The sequence below is a fragment of the Castor canadensis genome, chromosome 2, assembly GCF_047511655.1.
Source record: "Castor canadensis chromosome 2, mCasCan1.hap1v2, whole genome shotgun sequence".
NCBI classification, from domain to species: Eukaryota; Metazoa; Chordata; class Mammalia; order Rodentia; family Castoridae; genus Castor; species Castor canadensis.
The window spans coordinates 128,510,948-128,531,745 of record NC_133387.1 but is presented as its reverse complement, the minus strand read 5'-3'; the positions used below and the strand labels follow the sequence as shown (position 1 = coordinate 128,531,745).

Sequence of the window (20,798 nt, the reverse complement as noted above, 5' to 3'; positions counted from 1 at the left end):
GGTGGGGGCAGGAGGGAAAAAAAAACAAAAAAGAAAACAATAAAAAATAAAAAAAAATTTTAAAAATTAAAAAAAAAAAGAAAAAAAAAGAAACAGTATTTCTAATCTAATCAATGTGTGCTCAATAAGAGGTTTGCAAAGAATGGGAAGCACCCCTTAGATGCGCTGCTCTTCAGAAGCTCCACGTCTACTTCCTGTCAAAAGTCTTTATTCCTGAAACAGGTATTTTTGCATTCACTTTACTACCATGTAGGGGGCAGAAGAATTTCCAAGAGAATGGAAATTCAGTCATGACTAATCTTAAGATTAACTCACTTGATCATTAAGAACTAGTGGAGGTTTGTATGTAGACTGGTGAGTGCCCCTCCTATCTGAATGTCTTGGGTAGGGCGTTCCAGTTAAAAACAACCCATAGACCTAAACCTTTCTCAGAGCCCCACATTTCCAACTTTGCAGACTGTCCTATAAAGGACCTCAATTCAATAGGTTAAACTGAATTGATTTGTCCCATCCCCATTCAAAGCAACTCTTATGCCTCTTAGTATGAGACACCCAGGTTAAATTCTCAGATTTACCCCCTCTTCCCTTTAGTTTCTCACTGCAAGTAGCCAATAAACTACCATGTCCTGTAGACTTCACGCCCTCCTTCTTCTACTGTAACTCCTAGTCCAGACCTGAAGCTTGCTAAGGACAAGGAGCAGCTTATAATTGGCATGCTCGCTACATCCAGGATCTCCTCAGCTCAGACCATTCTACACATTCTTCTTTGTGTGTGGTACTGGGATTCGAACTCAGTAGAGCCTCACCCTTGCTAGGCTTGAACCACTCCACCAGCCCTTTTTTGTGTTGGGTTTTTTCAATAGGGTCTCATGAACTATTTGCCCAGGCTGGCTTTGAACCATGATCCTCCTGATTTCTGACTCCCAAGCAGCTAGGATTACAGGCGTGAGCCACCAGCACCCGACTCAACTTTGATTCTTAAATTCCGTCAACAACACACAAATTGTAGCTATTTATAACTAATACCACATAAATTTACTTCTTAAATAGGGAAGGTTGATTTAGGAATTTACTTAGTAATATTACCTGCCTTCAACTGTATTCCAATATGCTTTCTTGAGTGGAAGAGAGGTAAGGCAGTTACAGTACAGGTACTCTATACAATCCTAGTTACTCTAGGCATATGATATCCTTCACACCTTATTTTAAATTTTATTTAAAAATTAGCATACATTAATAACACAAGGGGATTTCATCATGATGATTCCATACATGGGTCCAGTAAACTTTAAACAAATTCTCCCTCCATTATATGCTTATTCCCCGGTCTCTTCCCCCTTTTTCAAACAGTGTTTGGTGGCTTTCATAATATGTGTACATGCAGAGTACTTCCACCCTTTTCAGCCCTCGGTATCCAGTACTTTCTCCTTCGTCTCTTCCTCTGATCCCCCTCCTCCACAGTCCCCCATATACATTCATGTCCCATCATCACCATCATTTTAGGTCTGGGTGCCACAAAATGAGTGAGAACATTGATATTTGGCCTTTTGAGCTTGGCTTAGCTCACTCAGCATGCTCTCCAGTTCCATCCATTTTTCTACAAATGTCATAATTTCATTCTTTCTGGCTGAGTAACATCCATGGTATGTGTGTGTGTGTGTGTGTATAGATATGTATCTTTCTGTCCTTTTTTGTGGTGGGCGGTACTGGGGTTTGAACTCATGGTCTCACCCTTGCTAGGCAGGCGCTCTACCACTTGAACCATTCTACCAGCCCATTCTCTGTTTTCTGAAGAACACTGTCATAAGAAAAAGAAATGAAAGCTCTGCTCATGACTCAATGGCTTCATATTGCCTGCTAATTTAAATACAAACACCCAGGTCTAGAATTCAAAATTTTCTCTCACATGACTTCAAATGAATCTGTGCAACTTTCTTCTCCACTGTGATTATAATGAAAACTCTTAGTAAGCTAGCTAACCTGGACCATTTCTCAGTAACAACAAGTGTTTCTACTTTCTTTCCTTTGTCCACACAATTCTCTTCCTTTAAACTGTCCTTCCCTAGAGCCAGAATACTCAATGCACGAAGCCCCCGGTTCTACGAACCAGAGCCTGTCTCTCTCAATACTTCCACCATGACTTCACCTCTAAAGGCAAAGAGAGAACATTCATTATCATGTGTGCTTTGCACATCCCACTAAACTAGGTTCTTCAGTGGTTTTCTTCCTCTTTCCATCACTGTAGCACCTAACATAGCGTCCAGAACAGAGTCAGCACTCAACAGCCCTTGACAAACTGCAGAATAAAGACCACAAACTCCAAGCATCCATATCTCAGTATTGTTGGTAAGGAACCAAAGTCTAATCAGATCCAATGTCTGCTGGATACGTTCTCACACTTCCTCCAGTACCACAGCGTCTTGAAGGGGCTTGCACCAGGTACCAGGTACTGACAGCCCAGCAGACTGTCAGAAGCATTCTGCCAGTTTATTTGAAAACTGAAATTAAGTTCATTCAAAGTGTACAGATAAAAGTTAGGAGTTTATCAGGGAGAGCATGCTTCCATTTTGGGGGTAATGGCGGTGCTGGGGATTACGTGCACATCAGTTGCAAGAGCACAACCCCTTAAGAAACTACAGAAGAAGTCTACAAAACATTTCCCTTCAGATGGCATTCATGTATATTTTTTATTTTTAAATGACATGACTATTAGCTGTGGCCTATCCTGCAGCCAGGGAGACCATACTGCTATATGGGGGAAAAAAGCAAAGAAAAGCTGTATAAAATCTTCAGGGAACAAATAAAGCCAAGGGTGCATAATGAGATTAAGATGCTCCCCGAGGGCTCTGCAGACCTCATATTCAACCTTAGACCACAACACGCTCAGCCTCACCATGATGCCAGCCCCCGCTAATAACAGTGCTCACCCCACAGCTCAGCAACAAACGACTGTCATGGAAGTACTGAACCTTTAGACAGTCTCCCCCTCTTAAAGACATTTCAAATGATATCAGCATACCAAAAACTAAGCGAATGTTTACATTTATTACTGCACTACTCACTGTAGTGAAGACACAGAATCAACCTAGTGCCCATCAACAGATAAATGGATAAAGAAAATGAGGCATAAATGCACAACAAAATATTATTAAGCCATAAAGAGGAGTGATAACCTATCATTTGCAGTAAAATGGATGAACTGGAAGACATTATATTAAGAAAAATAATTCAGACACAGAAAGACAAGTGCTACGTTTTCTCTCTTATATGTTGATCTGAATGCAAAACGTGATTAGTCTGTTGAGAAAGGTGGGAGGGAATAGTGGGAGGCCGAATAACAGGAACTAAACACAGTTAGACAGAAAAGTAAGCTCTGGTGTTCTAGTGTGTGTTCTACAGCACAGTGGGTGACCACAGTTCACAGCAATTATTTTTACAGTGATATTATGAATAACTAGAAGAGGGGCGCTTGAAGGTGCCAAACACAAAATGATGACAAGGGGCAGACACAGCACAGAACTGATCTAATGGGTACAAGTTGTAGACCTACATTAAAATATCACGCTGGACAGCACATATATGTATCATGTTACATGTAAACCAAGCTTTTCTTAAAGTTTAGGGAGACAGAAATGCTAACTGTCCTGACATGATCATTATGTATCAAATTTAGTCACTGTAATTAAGTATAATTAAAACAATAAGCAGTAAGGATATTTGCATACTCATGTCTATTCACTTAGGAAAGTCTTCATTAACAGGGTTCTCTACCGTATGACTCTAAGGGAAAGTCACCATTTCTAGGAAGACACTCAAGTCATTCACTCACACATGAGACTTCAGAGGGACCAGTAGTAAAACCGGAGAGTGCTGAACAGTGAGAAAAGAAGGTAAGACCTCTAGCATTCACGTAAGAGTGAAGATAAAAGGAGAGTCCCAAGGATAGATTATAAAACAGAACAAACATTTGCCTTCCAAGCTGGCCATGGTGGTACAAGCCTGTAATCCCAGCACTCAAGAGGCAAAGGCAAGAGAAGAATCAAGAGTTCATGCCCACCCTAGGCTATATAGTGAAACTCTGTCTTGAAACACACACACACACAAAAATCAGCCTTCCTTAGGAACTCAGTCTGTAACTGGTCACTACTCTCCAATTATTCTCTTCCTTGGTCCAGTTAGAACACAGGACATGAAAGAGAATAAAACGATTATTCTGATACTTATATGATTTTTCAAAATACGAAGACACACTTCTAAGAAAATAGACCTCAATGAAATCTATCAATTCTTCATTATTAATGGAAATGCTGTTGGTGACACTCTGCACTAGGGAGACCGGGCAAGATGGGCTCAATCACTTGATTGATGGCAGGATAAGTAAAGAGCTCTTTATCTCCTGCTTTTGCCCCAGTCTGTAACATGACAGGAAAACCTGCAAACCCGTTTTGACAGCACTTTCCCAACAATTATCCTAACTGCTACTGTCTTCCCTGCAATGCAGTAAGAGCAGCTGTTGAGGAGGGGTAAGGACTGGAGTTTGAGTTAGAGCATGCCATCCACTGCTCATTTACAACTTCTGAGAGTGTCAGTTTCCTAAGCTGTGCAATGGCCTAGGGTGCTCCAACGACCTCACTGGTATTCTGAGGCCACAGAAAAATGTGGACACACCAGCCAATTTCCTGCGGAACAGCCCAGATTCAGATTCCATGAGGAAAAGCAAATGGCACAATGTGGACAGACTTCACTACACATCTAACTTGAGAGGAAGCAAAATGACTCATGTGAACAGGACGGAGGGTCTGGAGCCAGCATTCCCCAGAGTGATGGGGCCAGCTTGGCCTACTAGTAACTATACGACCTGGCCAAGCCAGTCACCTCTCTGAAGCTTAGTCCCTATGGCTGAAACCAAGACAATACCTCTCCTACCAATGTTAGCTTCAGTACAACAGAAAAAGAGTCTGAAAGACTGTAAAACATAACTTGATTGGGGTAATAACAAAACTGCTATCATGAGGGCACTCGGGTTTTTAAGTTCCTGAGACACTGGGTAGATACCATGCTCCAAGGATTGTCCCACAGGAAACACAACAGTGCTTCCTAACAGCAGACACTATTCAAGTATAGGTTAGTAACATGGTGTAGCTTGGACGGCCCACGCTAGTAACTACACCTTTGTGTAGAAGAAAAAAACAACTCAAAACTGGACGTGGATCAAGCGAAAGTAACAGTACATACACAGCACTCTCCCCTTCCAAAGGAAGAGGAATTTTTTTTGCCTGGTTTCTATTTTTAAAAGGAAAAAATTAAAAATACCAACCAAGGCTGACTGAGCCTTGCAGCTCATCAAAGCTAAGGTGACATCCCCTCTAGAATTCTATTGATCTCCACAGTCCTCACTAGACAAAAGTGTGGTCAGGGAAGGGGGTGATGGATGTCTCTGCCAATAGCACTGAACAAACCTGTTAGCTAATTGCTACCAAAGACAATTATCCCCGCATTGTTTCATAGTGGAAACACATTACAAAACTCTAATATACACACAGGGAAATTTGATGATTTGACTGCGGAGCCATGTGCATTGAATTTCATTGCCAAAGGCCAGCAGGTCACCGCTGTGAAGGGGGAAAAGTGTCAGGATATAAGCCCTAGTCTCTTGAAGCCCTTCACTTAAGGGAAAAAAGGGGGATGGGGAAAAAGAAATTTTAAAGGAAAGAAGATCACCTGGCATCAACAGCAAATTAACTGACTTCTAGCCTGGCAATAATTTTTAACATTTTCTGAAATGATAAGCCTTGAAGAATCTTTTGTCATGCAATCAAAAGAAGATTTTTTAAAACCATTTTGGGTCCATCAGGCTATTTTGATGGCTTTTTTGACTGGTAGGTAGCCTATTGGCAAGCATGGAGTTAAAAGGTAGCGTGAAGCCTGGTCTGACGATTAAAAATAACATCAAGTGTCTGTCATGATTTTTACTTAAAGGGAGAAAAACCTGACTCTGTAACAACTCACAGCAAAACAGCCATTAACCCAGCCAATTATAAAAGAAAAAGCCTCCAAATACTGTTATTTGATTATACATAATCATAGTGTAATTCAAGCCTACGATGTTTACACTGCCTCCTTTCCAACAGCCACATTCTTGAAATACCCTTTGCTTGCTACGTTTCCAAAGTGCTCATGGCCTGCTCCCGGGTGCTCATGCAAGACACTTAATCCTAGCGTTGGAACTGTAAGAATCCTGATATACTGTACACATCAAAATTATACTCAGTACTACTTAAATGCACTGTGTAAAATGGCACAAAAGAAAAAGAAAAAAATGCACTGAAGATGTGCCAGTGTTATAAAGATAAATTAATGGCTACAAAATTTATGATCAACCTATTAACTTTATAATTCACAAGTCAATGAATTCCGTTTTACTGTGTTGGATACTGCTCCACACAGGCCAGCCTACCTGCTTCCGACCATGCTGACTACTATTTTGACAAGACCTGGATAGCAGTCGGTCCGAAGCAATCAGAAGGCTGACTTTGACAAATGGCGGTGCTGCTGCGAAGTTGAAAATAACACACATCCACTTTAATCTCTTTCTTGATTAAATCGAAACCGTACCGTTCTGACATCACGTGACTTGCACATGAGGCATCACTGGGGGTGACTTCAGAGGCTACATCCATTGAAATGATATTGAATTTTTAGGGGAAGTACTTAATTCATTCAAATGAAACCTTCACAAGGTAACTGAGCCACCAGTCACTGATAATTGCAGATTCAAAGAAAATCAAAAGAAAAAGAAAATCCCCAGTGAAAAATAAAATAAAATAAAAATCCAACATGTATCAGTGAATGATATTTTAGTAGGTATTATCTTCTATTTTCAAAGAGGGAGGGATACAAAGCTTTTCACCTAGTCTACCTCGGCTAAGCTCCAAAGGTAAACATTACACCAGGCAATAAAAATGTAGAAGATGAAATTGTCTTTTTTACATGAGACTAGGCAAATATTTATGGGGCAGTTGACAAACTCCTGCCTAGTACGAGAGCCAGCACGGAGAGCAATTATCCTGATATTCATGACTCACTTTGAATATCACATTGAATATTACTCATAAATCTTTTACGAGCACATCCCCAGAGCTCACTTAACAGCCGGTTTTAATCATGCAGTTGACACAGAGAAAATAACAAAATGTATTTTTTCAGTGGCAAATTAATTTAGGCTTGAACCTCCTACTGTAGCTCTATTCTTTTCTTTTTCTTTTTTATTTTCTTGTATGAAGATCAGTGAGATTCACTTTTGTATTTGGAAGGAGTATTTCTCCAGTCTTGCTGAATTAAAATAAAAATGAGGAGTGCTTCTTTTACAACCAGCTCCTGACAGTGTTTTTTTTTTTTTATTAAATGATGTATCTTGTTCTGTATATGAAAGATGAATCAATTTTTGAGTTTGATACACATTGTCTACTTAGCTGAATGAAGAGGTGAATGTAGAATTTAGACAAAGGAGACACTATTATTCTGAAGAACATTCAGTTGTGGGTGGTCTTTTATATTGCATTTAATTGTCATTAACTGTTCGTGATAGCTGTTTTGGAATCTGGCTCTCATTAAGTGACTTGAAATGCTGTGTAAATTATTTTTAAATTGGGGGAAGGGAGTAAAAGAGTACTATTATGAAAAAGAAAAAATGTCTCACGTGGAGTTTCCTCATGCTCCTGTAGAAATCTCTCCAGTATAATCCGAGCCATTAAGGAGGGTGCATAGTCCACCTTTATAAAATAGAAGTAGAAAATTAAAACTGTCAAGTTGTGCAAGCAGCTGATATTCCAATATTTTGTCAACACTGAAGACTCAGTCAATTTTAATCAGCCATAGCAAGCATCATTCATTAAAATCTTTCCCACCCTTGGTGGCTTCCATTGTAATAAAATTGTAGCAAGTATGATCTGTGCTGTTGAAAAGAACAGATGGGTCAAATTTATCAAATATAACACTGAGCAGAGAGATCGGGACAACTTTGGAGACTTTTTTCACCTCTCAGTGGTCTCTGTGGTAGGCTAGCACTGTATCTTATTCTAGCCATCCCTTTTTCTACCCAACTATCTGTATTTACATTATTTTAATGCAATTTCAAATAAAAAAGCTCTTTTGTTACTCAGCGGTTTTTCAGAAATGAATCAAATATCCTTAGTCATCAAAAATATGGATTTTCCTGATTTATCCTTAGAGATCTGAGATTTGTTAGGCGCTCTTTACATAGAAAATATTTTGTCTGATAAAAGAAAAATATTTTGCAGACATATCAGCACCACAACAATAATATTAGGCTTATTTGAAATGCTGTTAGTTAATAAAACCCAGGAAGGTAACCTTTTCAATAGAGGACCAAAGAGAAAACAAATACTCAGTCCGAGTTATTTTAATTAATTAAAAGATGCATCTACTCTTTTGTAAAGACATTTTCATTTTCTTCTGTTCCTCCAGTCTTTTCCTAGCCACTGATTTAATTTCACCAGGAATGGACATGATTTTAAGAGTAATAATGGCTCTTAGAACAAGCCCTTTTACCTTAGGTGTGAGACAGCAAAACTCCTCATATATTATCACCACAAAGTTTTCTTGACAGGTTTTCAAGTCCCGTATTCATACCGAAATTTTATCTTGATTTAGTAACTAGACACAAAGGCTGGCTTCATTTGTACGAACAGTTTTTTCAAATAAGTATGTACTCGGATGCCCTTAAATTCCCCAAGTAGAAAGAAACGCTTTCCACCAAGCTGCTTACTCCTGTAACCCACATCAGAGCTGACGCATGAAAGATGGTGAAATTACTGAAGGTAGTCCAGCCTGAGTAAGGACTACCCTATTAGTTCAGGTGCTTGCATCTCCCTAATTTTCATATTAATCATGTGTCCGTCTCTCTCTGAGACAGGCCATCATGCTTCATGTCACGTTTAGCATGCAAGGAAAATTCACAGTGCTCCAAATCTAACTTGAAAATATTCGTGTGGAGAGAACAGACTGACTGATCTTATTATCACTAACACGGGGACATGCCCTAAAATGTTCATTTCTGGCCTTGAAACAAGGAAAATAGTATTAAGACATTTATAAAATCAGTGATGGTCACCTATACCCTTACCCACAACTTAAGGTGATAAGTCAGTGCTTTTGTCTAAGAGAGTTTGATACACTGCAATATGCCAGTGTAATATATTTCTCATCAATGTTTACAGTTTCCACTGATTAAATATATACTGACTCATAAAGTATTACCATCACATCAATTGTCACCAGCTGCAAGTGTATGCATTCAAGTGTTAGCTATCATATAAAAATGGTAGCTTGGTTGTTTAGAGGCCATGGTCTTGCACCAGACATTTTCACAGTTCCCTGATGCGCTAGTAACTTCGCAGAAAGTACTATACCCTCTCTTCTAATCAGCAGCCAAAGGAGGAAAAAAACATTTAAATAATTATTTTTAGCTAAATATTACTATGCACTCATGGTAAATAACAGATTGAATGATGTAGTGGTTCGTGTTGGTGCTGGTGGGTTAAATTTTTCCATATAACTAGAAGAGGGAAGTTGAGATCAGCTAAGTAAGCCACACTCAACAGAACTATCTATTGAAAATTGAACTGGCTATAAATTGCTACTATATGAAACTGTGTCGTCAACATCATCGTCTATAAAGATAAGTTCCACATTTGCATCACCTTCCTACATGCTGTATCTGGAAGGTGGTTAGCTCACTCTTCTTTCTTCACAAAGGAAAATCACTAAATTCCTAGTTATAGTAAAGTATCTCAACTTACTATCAACTTATTAACAAACAAGTCTGCAGATAGTTAAAAAGCAACCAACCTGGTCCAAAAATAGAAAAGAAATGAATAAAAAACATGTTTTTCTGGGAGGAGAAGGAAATCCATTCTGCACGTTAACTATGCTATCAGATTATGTAGACATAGCTTCGACTATTAAAACCCTCCAGTAACTGATAGGTAATTGCTCGCTTGCTGACCACAGCGGTGTACAGCAGACAGAAGCTGTGAGTGAAGCCATCCTTCCTTGCTAATGTAACATGGAGAACTTGCTGCAACTGCAACACTTAATGCTTATAGGACCAAGTCATCTTTAATGCAAACACACATTTTCTGCCTTGCTTCTATGTTTTCCATTATAATGCAACACAAAAACAGTGTACATTTCATCCTGTCCCTCTGAGGTTTGCACAGGCTGTTCCAAGTCAGACTAAATATTGTATTGGCCTTATTACAGTGGATAAATATTTTAGAGTTAAAGAATTAAATATTTTATTTTTCGGTATGCTCTCTGCAACTATTATGAACTTTTTTACAGCTTCTTCATTCAGGAGAAATCTTTAGGGTTTCCTTTTTAAATGTAAGGCTGTTAGTTGTTTCCCTAAACAGAAGCACATCAGAGTTAACAAATAAGTTCAATTAATCACTTTACACTTGGTGTTAATAAGGATACTGTTTCTTCATAGAAAGAGACTTTTCCACGAGGCATGTATCCTTTGGTATGATAATAAAGATTTATGAACAAAAAAATAAATCAAGTAAATGCTATATTTTTAAGTATACTATTTCTCTCTTTATTTTTATAATAGCTAGCACAGATTTTCTTGGCATACCTCTCTACTTGACACAGGTATTTCTCACAGTAAATTAAGACAACCTATCCTAAGAAGAGCATGTCCTGAGCTGTTTGGTTGAAATTTTCCACAAAATAAGAAACTAAGAAGCTGTCTATACATTTGCCTTAAAAGAAGCAGACTAATTATGTCAACTGATTTATTAACAGATGAAGTTCTTTGTCCAATTACTAAAAGTACAAAGAGATCAGGGAGCAATTTAAATGTCTAGTGCACCTCAAAAATCTTTTTTTTTTTTAAGGTTAATTACAATTCTAAGCAAAGCCACTCTAGATAGGCCCCTTAGGTTTTATGAAGGTTTAAATAAAATTCTAACAAAAACATTACCTCATTGGCCAGCTCCAGGAGCACCGGGGCACCTCCGTTTTTCATCACTCCATTCAGGTACCTAGACAAGACAAAACCAAATGGTAAGGCGGTGACAAGAAAAGGCCAGCATGGACTTGCCAGCATCCCTTGTGTGCACACGTTTCTCCTGGGCCAATGTCACTCGACTTGTTAAAGGACACTACTGTCAGAGGAGACTGCTGGAGGGAAAAGGTAACAAAAACAAGTCACCCTAAACCCGGCCGACTAACTGAAGATGAGGCAGAAGGTACAGCCACAGGCTATCCACTGTTTTCTACCTCTTAACACATGCTGTCGACAGAGGGGATTTGAAAAGAACTGTCCCTAACACTTGGCTTTGGCTGTGCTACAGTCAACTATCTCAGGAAAGGGAAGTAAGTTGACTCTCAAAGTTTACAAAAAGCAAACCTGTGCCCTTTTTCTTTACCTTTGTTTCACAAGGCTGGGTGACACCTTATCAATAAAAGAAACAGACTTGTCATCAGTGAGTCAGCACACCTGTATTAGGTAACCCAAGCCACCATTTTACCTGCCTTGGATTGTGTAATAATTTCAAGGTCTCACATAACTCCACCACAAAAACAAAAAGCAAACAAACAAAAGTCCCCCGCTCCATTCTCAAAAGGAGCATGGGAGATTTTTTAAAAATATAAATTTGAATGTGCCATTTCTCCTTTAAACATTCCAGAAGCCCCACATTCAGCCTCAAGACTAAATCATGACCATGTAGCAGTTCTTGTAAGGTTCTTTACATCTGATCTCTGTCTACTCTACTCTGTTGGCCTCATCTCTAGTCATTTTCCCCCACTCCTACTTGTGAGCTAACTCACAAGTCAGCTCTGATGTCTCTTTTGTCAATCCACCACCATCCAAGAGTAAGATAACTGCCCTTCACATACAGTCGAGGGGCACTGTGGCTATCTCTCATCATATAACATAGCATCCTGTTTTTCCTTAACAACAGAAGTCCCTCCTCTTACATAGGGGATCCATTCCAAGACACCCAGTGGATGGGTACATCTGAAGAGATGGATATTAGTGAACCCTATGTGTATTACACATTGCTACAAGTATTCATACCAGTTGTAAAGTTTGCTTTATAAATTAGGCAAAGGAAGAGACTGACAATGACAAAACAAGAAGTTTATAATAATATACCACAGTAAAAGATATGTAAATGTAGTCTCTTTTCCATATGGCTTACAGACCTGTACTCCCCTTTTGATGATGATGATGATGATGATGTGAGAGGTGCTTATGAGAGGTGAATGACATGGACATTGTAACATGATTCTGGGCCAGTACTGACCTTCTCACCATAGGTCACAAGGAAGATCATCGAGACAATATGATGCCAGTGGACCACAGGTCAACTGAAACCATGGACAGGAAAACCTTGGATAACGTGACCACTGGACTTGTCTATCTCAAAACATTCCCCGTTACAACTGTAATGCTGAAAGCCTCATGAGAGCCAGGGAATGGCATTTTATTCAATTTATTGTGTTTAGCACAGTTCTTGGGTTTTAGTAGGTGGGTACATGTAGATACTTCCTCTTTTTTTGTTTTGTGGTGCTAGGTATCAAATCCAGGGCCTTGGGCATGTGAGACAAGCACTCAGCTACAGTGTTACCTCCCAGCCCAACATACTTTTTCTCTAATAAATGGTTAATTCAATAAAATTTAAAGCCATATTGGACAATCAGATAAAATCTGGCATGAGCATGCTCTCCATCTTCTTTTGTGAGTACATCAAAGCTATTTGTCTGATGGCAAAAAATAAAGTTAATAGGTGAAGCCTGTCTTCCATATAACTGACAGGACCAGACACTATACTATGTTATTTCAAAAATGCACTTACAAAGATGAAAATGTTCCTATAAGCAAAGTGGCGTGAAAGCAGATTATTTAAGGTGGGGGGAGCCTCAGGATCACTGCAAGTTCAAAATAATTCTCCCAAATCTATGTCCTACATATTGGGCATACTACTTAAATATTGGGACACTACTTAAATACATCCTTTAGGAAGCTGACTAGTAAATAAGAACTTTCAGAAGAAGAAAAAGACAGTAAGTGTGGGTTAGAGGACAGTCCCTAGGAAGCAGGGAGGCTGAGCAGCTCAGCCTGCACAGCAATTCCACTGCACTACCGGCCTGCTCAAGGCCCAACCAACCAATCAGCTTGGTCAGGTCACACCAACTAACCATGTTCATGACCATCAGACAAGCATATTTATTACGGGATGGTTATAGGTCACGGCATTTAATCCTATATTGATATTAGGACAGCTTTAGAACTTTACTTAACATTCATGTAACCCACAAATGTTACTGAGAGCTATGGCTTTGGCCCATATTCCAGGCTCCAAAGAAGCAGCAGGGAACAAAGCATTCCTGCTTCCACCATCACAGAGGTATTACAGCCTAGGATGGCAATAAGAATGGGAAGTAAATGCATAATATGTTGACATATCTACAATAAAATTTAAACTCAGATAAATTGGCTGTGAAGCCCCTCCCTTAGGAAGTGACATTGAGTGCAGCTGTCATCTGCACCCAGGTGAGGGCTGCCTGCACACAGCGGCAGGGTAGCCAGGAATCATACTGCTTGTACCATGGAATTGTTTTTTTCAGTCAAAATTACAAAGTTGCATCTGTCATTGTCCTGGTAACTCACAATGGAAACTTCTATCAAATGTAAAGAAACAGGAGATGGTCAAACAGTAACAGTCATCCCCTGTATCTACCCGGTCTACGGCCACACTTGCCACAGTGGGAATTCCTAGCCACATGTTGATGAGGCTTCTCCACGTCAGGTAAAGAAGCCAAACCCCAACACTGATGAAACCTACCACCAAGCCAGCTGGCCGGCAGCAGGAGTGCTCAGGTTCAGTGAGCTGCTTCTGAATGTATTTTTCCCCAGTCCGAGCCCAAACTATATCCTGTAACACTTCAGAAGTGCTGGGGGTGGGGAGAGGGATTAAATTTAATTTGAAGTTAGTTTTGTTCTTCCTGGGGAATTTAATTATCCACCACTTCAAAGTGACAGATTAGTCAAATTTCAAATGTTCAGCTATGCCATCAAAGGACATACTGATTATAGAAAACACCCATGTGGGGCATGTCAGAAATTCCTAACTTGGCCTTTCTCTGCTTCATCACATCACTTGTGTGAACACACAGAACTGCACTTTTATCACTGTATCAGGGCTTATTTCTGTCCCAAAATAGGTGGGACAGAGTGAATACACAGCAAATGGTACAAAATGAACAAAGTTGGCGTGTTAGTCAGTTTGTCATCACTGTGACAAATATCTGAGAACAACAACTCAAGAGAGGAAAGGCTTATTTTGGCTCATGGGTTCAGAGGCTTTAGGACATGGCCAGCTGGCTCCATTGCTTTTCATGGAGGAAGGGCATGGCAAGGAAAGAGGTGCTCCCCTCACGGCAGCCAGGGAACACAGAGAGACAGACAGGAAGGGGCCAGAGCAAAATACATGCCTCAAGGACACCTCTGGGGCCACTGGATAGTGCTGCCTATGTTCAGGTCTCCCCACTTATCTACCCAACTCTGGAAACGCTCTCTCTCACATACACGCAACGGGAAGTGTGCTTCAGTAGTCTCCTGGTGTTTCTCAATCCAAAGTAACCATCAAGACTGACCATCACTGGGACAAACTTTCAGAAACCATTCTTATCATGTAAAATCAGTATCATATTTGAACCAACCTTTTCTCCATGTGTACATCCAAATAAAATTCAACTGATCTGATTCTCTAAAGCTTAGTAAAGTTGGCCCACTGGCCACTATGTGTTTGAAGAAGGGAGATGGGAGAGAGCACTTCTAAACTTTGCAAAGGTAACCAACTATGTGTGTGTGTGCACATAAGCCCGGGTGCACCGATTTAGAAAGCCCAAGATAAGTTGTTACCAAGTGTGTTTCCTGTTTGGAAATAAAATAGTACAATGTGAAAGAACAGAGAACTGTATTCAAATGAACACTGGAGATGTCTCTGTACAACTTAGAAACTGAGGACATTTCCTCAATAAATCAAAAGACTGGGAAAATATTTCCTAGTATTTCCTACTGTTGTTTGGAGTTCATGAAATTTCAGTTAACCATAATGCAATTACATTAAATACAGACTTGGAATTTTTGATTGACACAATCTCAATGCTAGCAAGAAGGCAGACACACAAATTCTCTCATCTTGCTGGTAGGAATGGAACAATTCTGGCCATTTCTAGATAGCAATTTAGCAATATACAATAAAAGTTTTAAATGCTCACATTGTACTAGTCATTACACACAGAGAAATAAATAAAGAAGCTAATCAAAAATGTAGACTCACACATCAAGGTGTTTATCACAGTATTATTTACAATTACAGAACACTGGATGCATATATGTTTAAAAGAAGAATAGTTCAGCAAGTTTTGATTGTTTTATAAGAAAACAGAAAGCTTTTTACAAAGTAGTATCATGTTATATACATTTTTCCAAGCATAAAATTCAGGATTCATAATTGCACATATAGTATGACTTCATCTATATAGAAATGGGTTGACAAAAGTCTAGAATGAAATTTTAACCAGTAGTTATCTCTGAGAGGCACAATTATAGGCAATCACTCTTTTTTTTTTTTTTATGCCATCACAAAGGTGCTTAATTTTCACAATAGGGGGCATTACTTTTATAAAAGAAAAAAACTAAGTAAGTTGTTATTAACATTTTTAAACTGTTAAATATGTATTGATAAAATACAATTTGCCTTTATTCTGACCAGCTGGAAAACAAACAAAAACCTTTTAAGCCAATTTTCCTTAGTGAAAACCCAGGACATTCAACCTGCACGTTGAACTCAGGAGGCTGGGGAGGTCAATGCATCTGGAAGGTAGCAACAGGGCTGCCCTCAGGCACACAGCACAGCAAAGTATAGAGAGCAGGGTGGTACAGCAAGAAATTGGCCAGACTGCTTTCTTCTGACGGGTCCATGATGGCCTACCCTCACGTTTTTGTTTCAAATGCTGTTAACTTCTCAGAATACCTGAGACTCTCAGACTTAGATAAATGTAAAGAAACACAAGATATTTCCCTGTTCTCATTATTACTCACTCAGGTGTTGATTACTAACTATACTTACGATGTTTACTTCTGCCCTAAACTAACTGGATAATTTAAAAAAAGGATTTTCATAATCAGTAATTACATACACTCTTTAATGAAACCAAGATTTTAAAAAGTAGCACTTAGAAATTTTAGAAATCACCTAATTAAAAGGAACCACTTTGCAAGCTGGCAAGTGAATGTCACCTACAAGTGGATCTCTAAACTTCTAAGAGCACCTTCCTAAAATGCTCCGTTTCCTCTTCTGATGTCGCAAGGCTTTAAGTCTGGACATAGAATCAGGACTTTATATGGCAGCCTCAGACTGTACAAACAAGAATATATTTTTTGGCAAAATCTTTCATCTTCTTTTGGAGGGTCTTGATGCCTAAGTAGCTGTAGGCTTCACAGGGCTTCCGGACCACCCTTAGTTCTGTAGTGTGCAACTAGGGTCACGACTTCAGTATTAACTTCACCAAGATGGTCATGACCCCTGTATTCAAGTGTACAAACACCTGTTCATAGGCGCTCTACACACACAGACAGGGCATGCGTGCATTGTTGCAGATTTTTCACTACATGAACCGAGGATATATTTTACCAGGTGGGCAGAGTGAATAATTTTTTTAAAATCTAAGTTCAATCACTTTTCTGTTCAATATCTACATCTCAATTTTTCAAAAATAGACTTTACAGAAACATGACACCAATATTTTATCCATGTATTTATTTCATTCATAAAATTTTCATGCATAAAATCATTCACCTACAATCAGTAGTGTCACTCTCACCACAGAAAGGTTGGTCTGTCAATGTTGAGTATAATAATTTAAGAGCATATTTCAAACAGTTTTCCTTTCCAACATGCCCTTGAAATATTTAAGAAACCAACCTATTATTTCTCATGCAAACCATTTCCATTTAGTGTTATAAATTATTCAGTCACATTATGAAGACAGTCTGAATTTTAGAATTAAAAATATCAGGCTACTGTAAAGGTTCTGTTTGTTTCAGAGCAAGAGGTCAAGAGCTCTTTATAATAAGTAATTCTGAAGTTAAAATATTTTCTGGATACTATACCACTGATTTAATATCCAAGGTTTTCTTTTTAAACTATAACACCCTCTTTAAAATGTGACAGTTATACAAAATGAAGTATCTCCATATGTTCCTATTTGATATATAACCCAGTAACCATGGTGCAAAATACTCCATCAAAATTCATTCTTATTTTTTCAACTTACGGATCTAAATAAGAAATCAATGAGAATTGTTCTGAGAAGTTTCATATAAGCATGTCGATATGTGCATGAACAAATACGCATCTAGACAAGACATGCACTTATCAAAGGTTCAGGTGGTCAACTGAGATTCAGCAGTACTGCACACACAGAATGTGCACACACACAGAAGACAGCACTACTACATCCTTTAGATCTACAAAACCAAGCACTGGAAACTCACACACTACAACTTTTAAATAACAGATACAGAACAAAATGTCTTGGGACATGATACAGAGACTTACTTTAATGATAACTTAATTTATTCATAATTATTATTACAATTAATAAGTACTATGATACCCTCTAGTGGGGCAGGCAGGTCATACCTCTGGTAATAACTTTCCATCGCTTCCAAAGTATGGTGTTTGGCATGTGTTCTCTTAATATGCTTCTGAAACAAAACAAGAACAGAAAAAAATCTCTATGCTGTGTCATAGATCAGGTTCAAGACAACAATGATATAGCGCTTCATCCCAAGGACTAACATACAGGGCAGACTGAATAACAGCTTGGGGATTTTGGTGTTAGTAGGACTTTTATTTTTTTCCCCTTTCTACTCCATGAACCTATGCATTTTAATCTCTCTTGCTAGGCTGGGTATCTTCAGACTGTACCATTAAGTATAGTATATATGTAAAAGTCAACAGGGTCTTAGTAATTGAATCTAAATAAGTTTGCTTAGGGCCACAGAGGGCAAAGAAAAACTTGTTCCTTCTTTCAACCTTTATATTAATTTTCCCTCAATTCAATTCCATCTAAGTCCTCTGCACTCTGGTTTTACAATCCAATTGCCATTTTTAACCAGGAAGAACATTGCTTAAAAACAACTTATTTGAAAACTACAAAAAGTAATTCCATAGAGACTTGCCACTTGACTGACACCTGTCATCTCATGATAAATGACTCCATTTTCTGCCTCTCTTGCCTTCTGCCACTCTAGCAATGGTCATTTATCATCATCTCTGTCAGCAGTGGAAAACGGCACTGACAGTGCAAGTCAGCAAACATTTAGCACACAGAGCCACGCAACACAGGGAAATTATTATTGTCAGAATAATAATGGTTTAGCATAATTTATTACAGGTCCACCAAATAAGCAAAGGCTAGATGTTATTAGACAGATGGATGGGTAGGCTTGGCGGGCCTCCATTGAGACGCAGGCGGTGCTTGATGTGGAAAGGGAACATCCTCCAACCCAATCAGAGAGCTGGCAGTTCAATTACAAAGAAATAAAGGGACATTCATCATTCAATTAGGCACCTGTCAACCCTCACAAAGGAGAAAACTTCTAACCTGGTACTCCTGGGAGAAGATGCTCTGCAGAGTGGCCTGCGATTGACTGGAACAAATAAAAGAAGGACAAAGTTAATTACTGGAGTGCATGGCCAAGAAACAAAAGGGAAGGGAGCTTCAAAGGTAGGCCTGCTGCCCTGTAATCTAACAGAACATGGAAACAAGTGTGGAAAAGTTGTTCCAGATGAACACCTCAAACAAAGGCTTCCTGCGGCTAGGTCAAGGAAAGAGAAAAAGGGAAAGGGAAAATAGGAACGGCCAGTATCATATTATTTTTTTTTTAAACTTTAGGAATGACTGTAAATCATATCGATAGTATGCAATGGTGTTAAAGGGAACCACAAGAAAACAAGGTTTATTACTACAAATGGTTGAGTTCAACCCTGTAAGTAGTAGAGAACACACAGTTCATACATTGACAACATTCTGAAATTTATTTTCCTAGCAGACAGTTTTTTCTTTTGTACCTATCCGAAATTTGGGAGTGAAAAACAACTTTGGTCTTAGTGAAGTAACACAGATAACACTGGAATATTCCCACTGATCCTGGCATGCTTTGAAAATAGAAGCTTTCACAGCAGGAAGCAGAGGTCCTTGGAGTGCACCATCCCCAAAGTCAGCTGCGAGTCTGATTCATCTGAGAAATCGCAGCATCAAACCTGGCAGTGAAGCAACCTGGAAAATGTGCTCCCTGACTGGGAATTTTTCTCTTGCAATTGTTCACATTTAGAAATGTATTGGAATTTTTCCTGCTCTAAACACAAGTGATGCCTGACTGCTGCTCTTGTTCAAGAGCCTCTGCAGATAGAGCTGCCTTATCATGTACTGAAAGCAATCACTTCTGAGATATTTTCCTACAAAATGCAACTGAAGACATGGTACTTTAAAGAGTCTGGCTTTTATAGTATGCCAAAGCAATGTGAATTATTAAAATTCTTCTATTTATTAAAGAAACATCTTAAGCACATCCTAGAGCATTTGTAGAGTATGAAATAAAAATAACATGATATTTGTCTACTCACAGTCAAAATGGTGTCACCTTCTGCAGACCATCTTAGATTTGGCTTCTAACCCTCTTTATTCATACCAACTTACATGAGTGGGTTAAAAATATATATCAAGATGTTCACTAAGGAAAACCAATGCATAATTAAAGAACTATTTCAATAAGTCAAAAGTACTAAGAAATGATTGATTACAATTATAAATTTATTATAGCCAGATTTTTTCAATTTCCCTTTAAAATGGGAAGTGAACCCACTTTTACATAGAAAATCTGCCTATGATGCCTGGCTTACCCAAGCTTAACATACAAACCACACACTCTGGTAGGGCTGCTGAAAACTAGCTTCTGGGAAAAAGAAAATAGCAAAACGGAGGCCAAAGCTTTATAAACTACTTAATAAATTAAAATGTTAGATATCTATGATTTATTAATAGAGATCCCCTTATTATACAGAAACAGACTTAAGTTATTAACCATTTAACGATATACAGAACACCCATATATAAGTTTAGAAAATATGGTAGAAATAATGTGGTTGAATTGGTAAACTGTTAATAAAACAAAATGGAACGTCAGGTGCTCTGAATGGGAAGGCTGAGAGAAGCTAGAAAATAAATTCAAGAAAAAACATTCAAAGTGAGAGGTTGGCCAAGAGTTGAAGCTACTGTATAAACTAGGATGAGATACCATCCATGACAGCCAGAAAATTGTCTTTAAACCTTAAAATTCAGTTCAAATAAAGCCATGGATACAGTCTATGGGACAACCATGTTTCTCTGTGGCCAAGAAGGTCAAAGAGAAGATTCCAGTTCCACTGGGAGTAAAAACTGCCTGGATCTAAAAATATTGTAACAACATAAAGAAAGAATCGGATCCCAAACGCTTTGGTTTTGTTTGATGAAAACAAAGCTGCAGAGAACTAAGTGAGCTTTGCTAGGTGGTCTGCCAGCCACTGTCTATCTGTCCCTCTTGGTCTTGACCTGAATACACAGGACTCTGAGAAAATGCCTCACCACAAAGGCAGGAAACAAGACACTGACTCCAGGGGAAGGGACTGGGCCGGTGGGGAGGGGATCAG

At 38.8% G+C, this 20,798-nt stretch overlaps 1 protein-coding gene across 7 annotated transcripts in view; it reads right to left on the bottom strand.

Moving 5' to 3' along the window:
* Cdin1 (CDAN1 interacting nuclease 1) overlaps positions 1 to 20,798 on the bottom strand; it is a 203,704-nt gene that overhangs the window by 137,285 nt on the left and 45,621 nt on the right. For 6 of the 7 annotated variants that reach the window (XR_012445386.1, XM_020180880.2, XM_074065611.1 and 3 more), the window contains exons 2-5: positions 18,715 to 18,760; positions 17,748 to 17,812; positions 11,009 to 11,069; positions 7,700 to 7,772 (exon numbers count right to left, since the gene is read on the bottom strand). Coding sequence is in view for 6 of the 7 variants with exons in the window: in XM_020180880.2 (XP_020036469.1) it covers positions 7,700 to 7,772; positions 11,009 to 11,069; positions 17,748 to 17,812; positions 18,715 to 18,760 (245 nt within the window). In the remaining variant the exon portion in view is untranslated. The remainder of the gene's footprint in view (positions 1 to 7,699; positions 7,773 to 11,008; positions 11,070 to 17,747; positions 17,813 to 18,714; positions 18,761 to 20,798) is intronic. The other variant, XM_074065613.1, reaches the window with a different exon arrangement.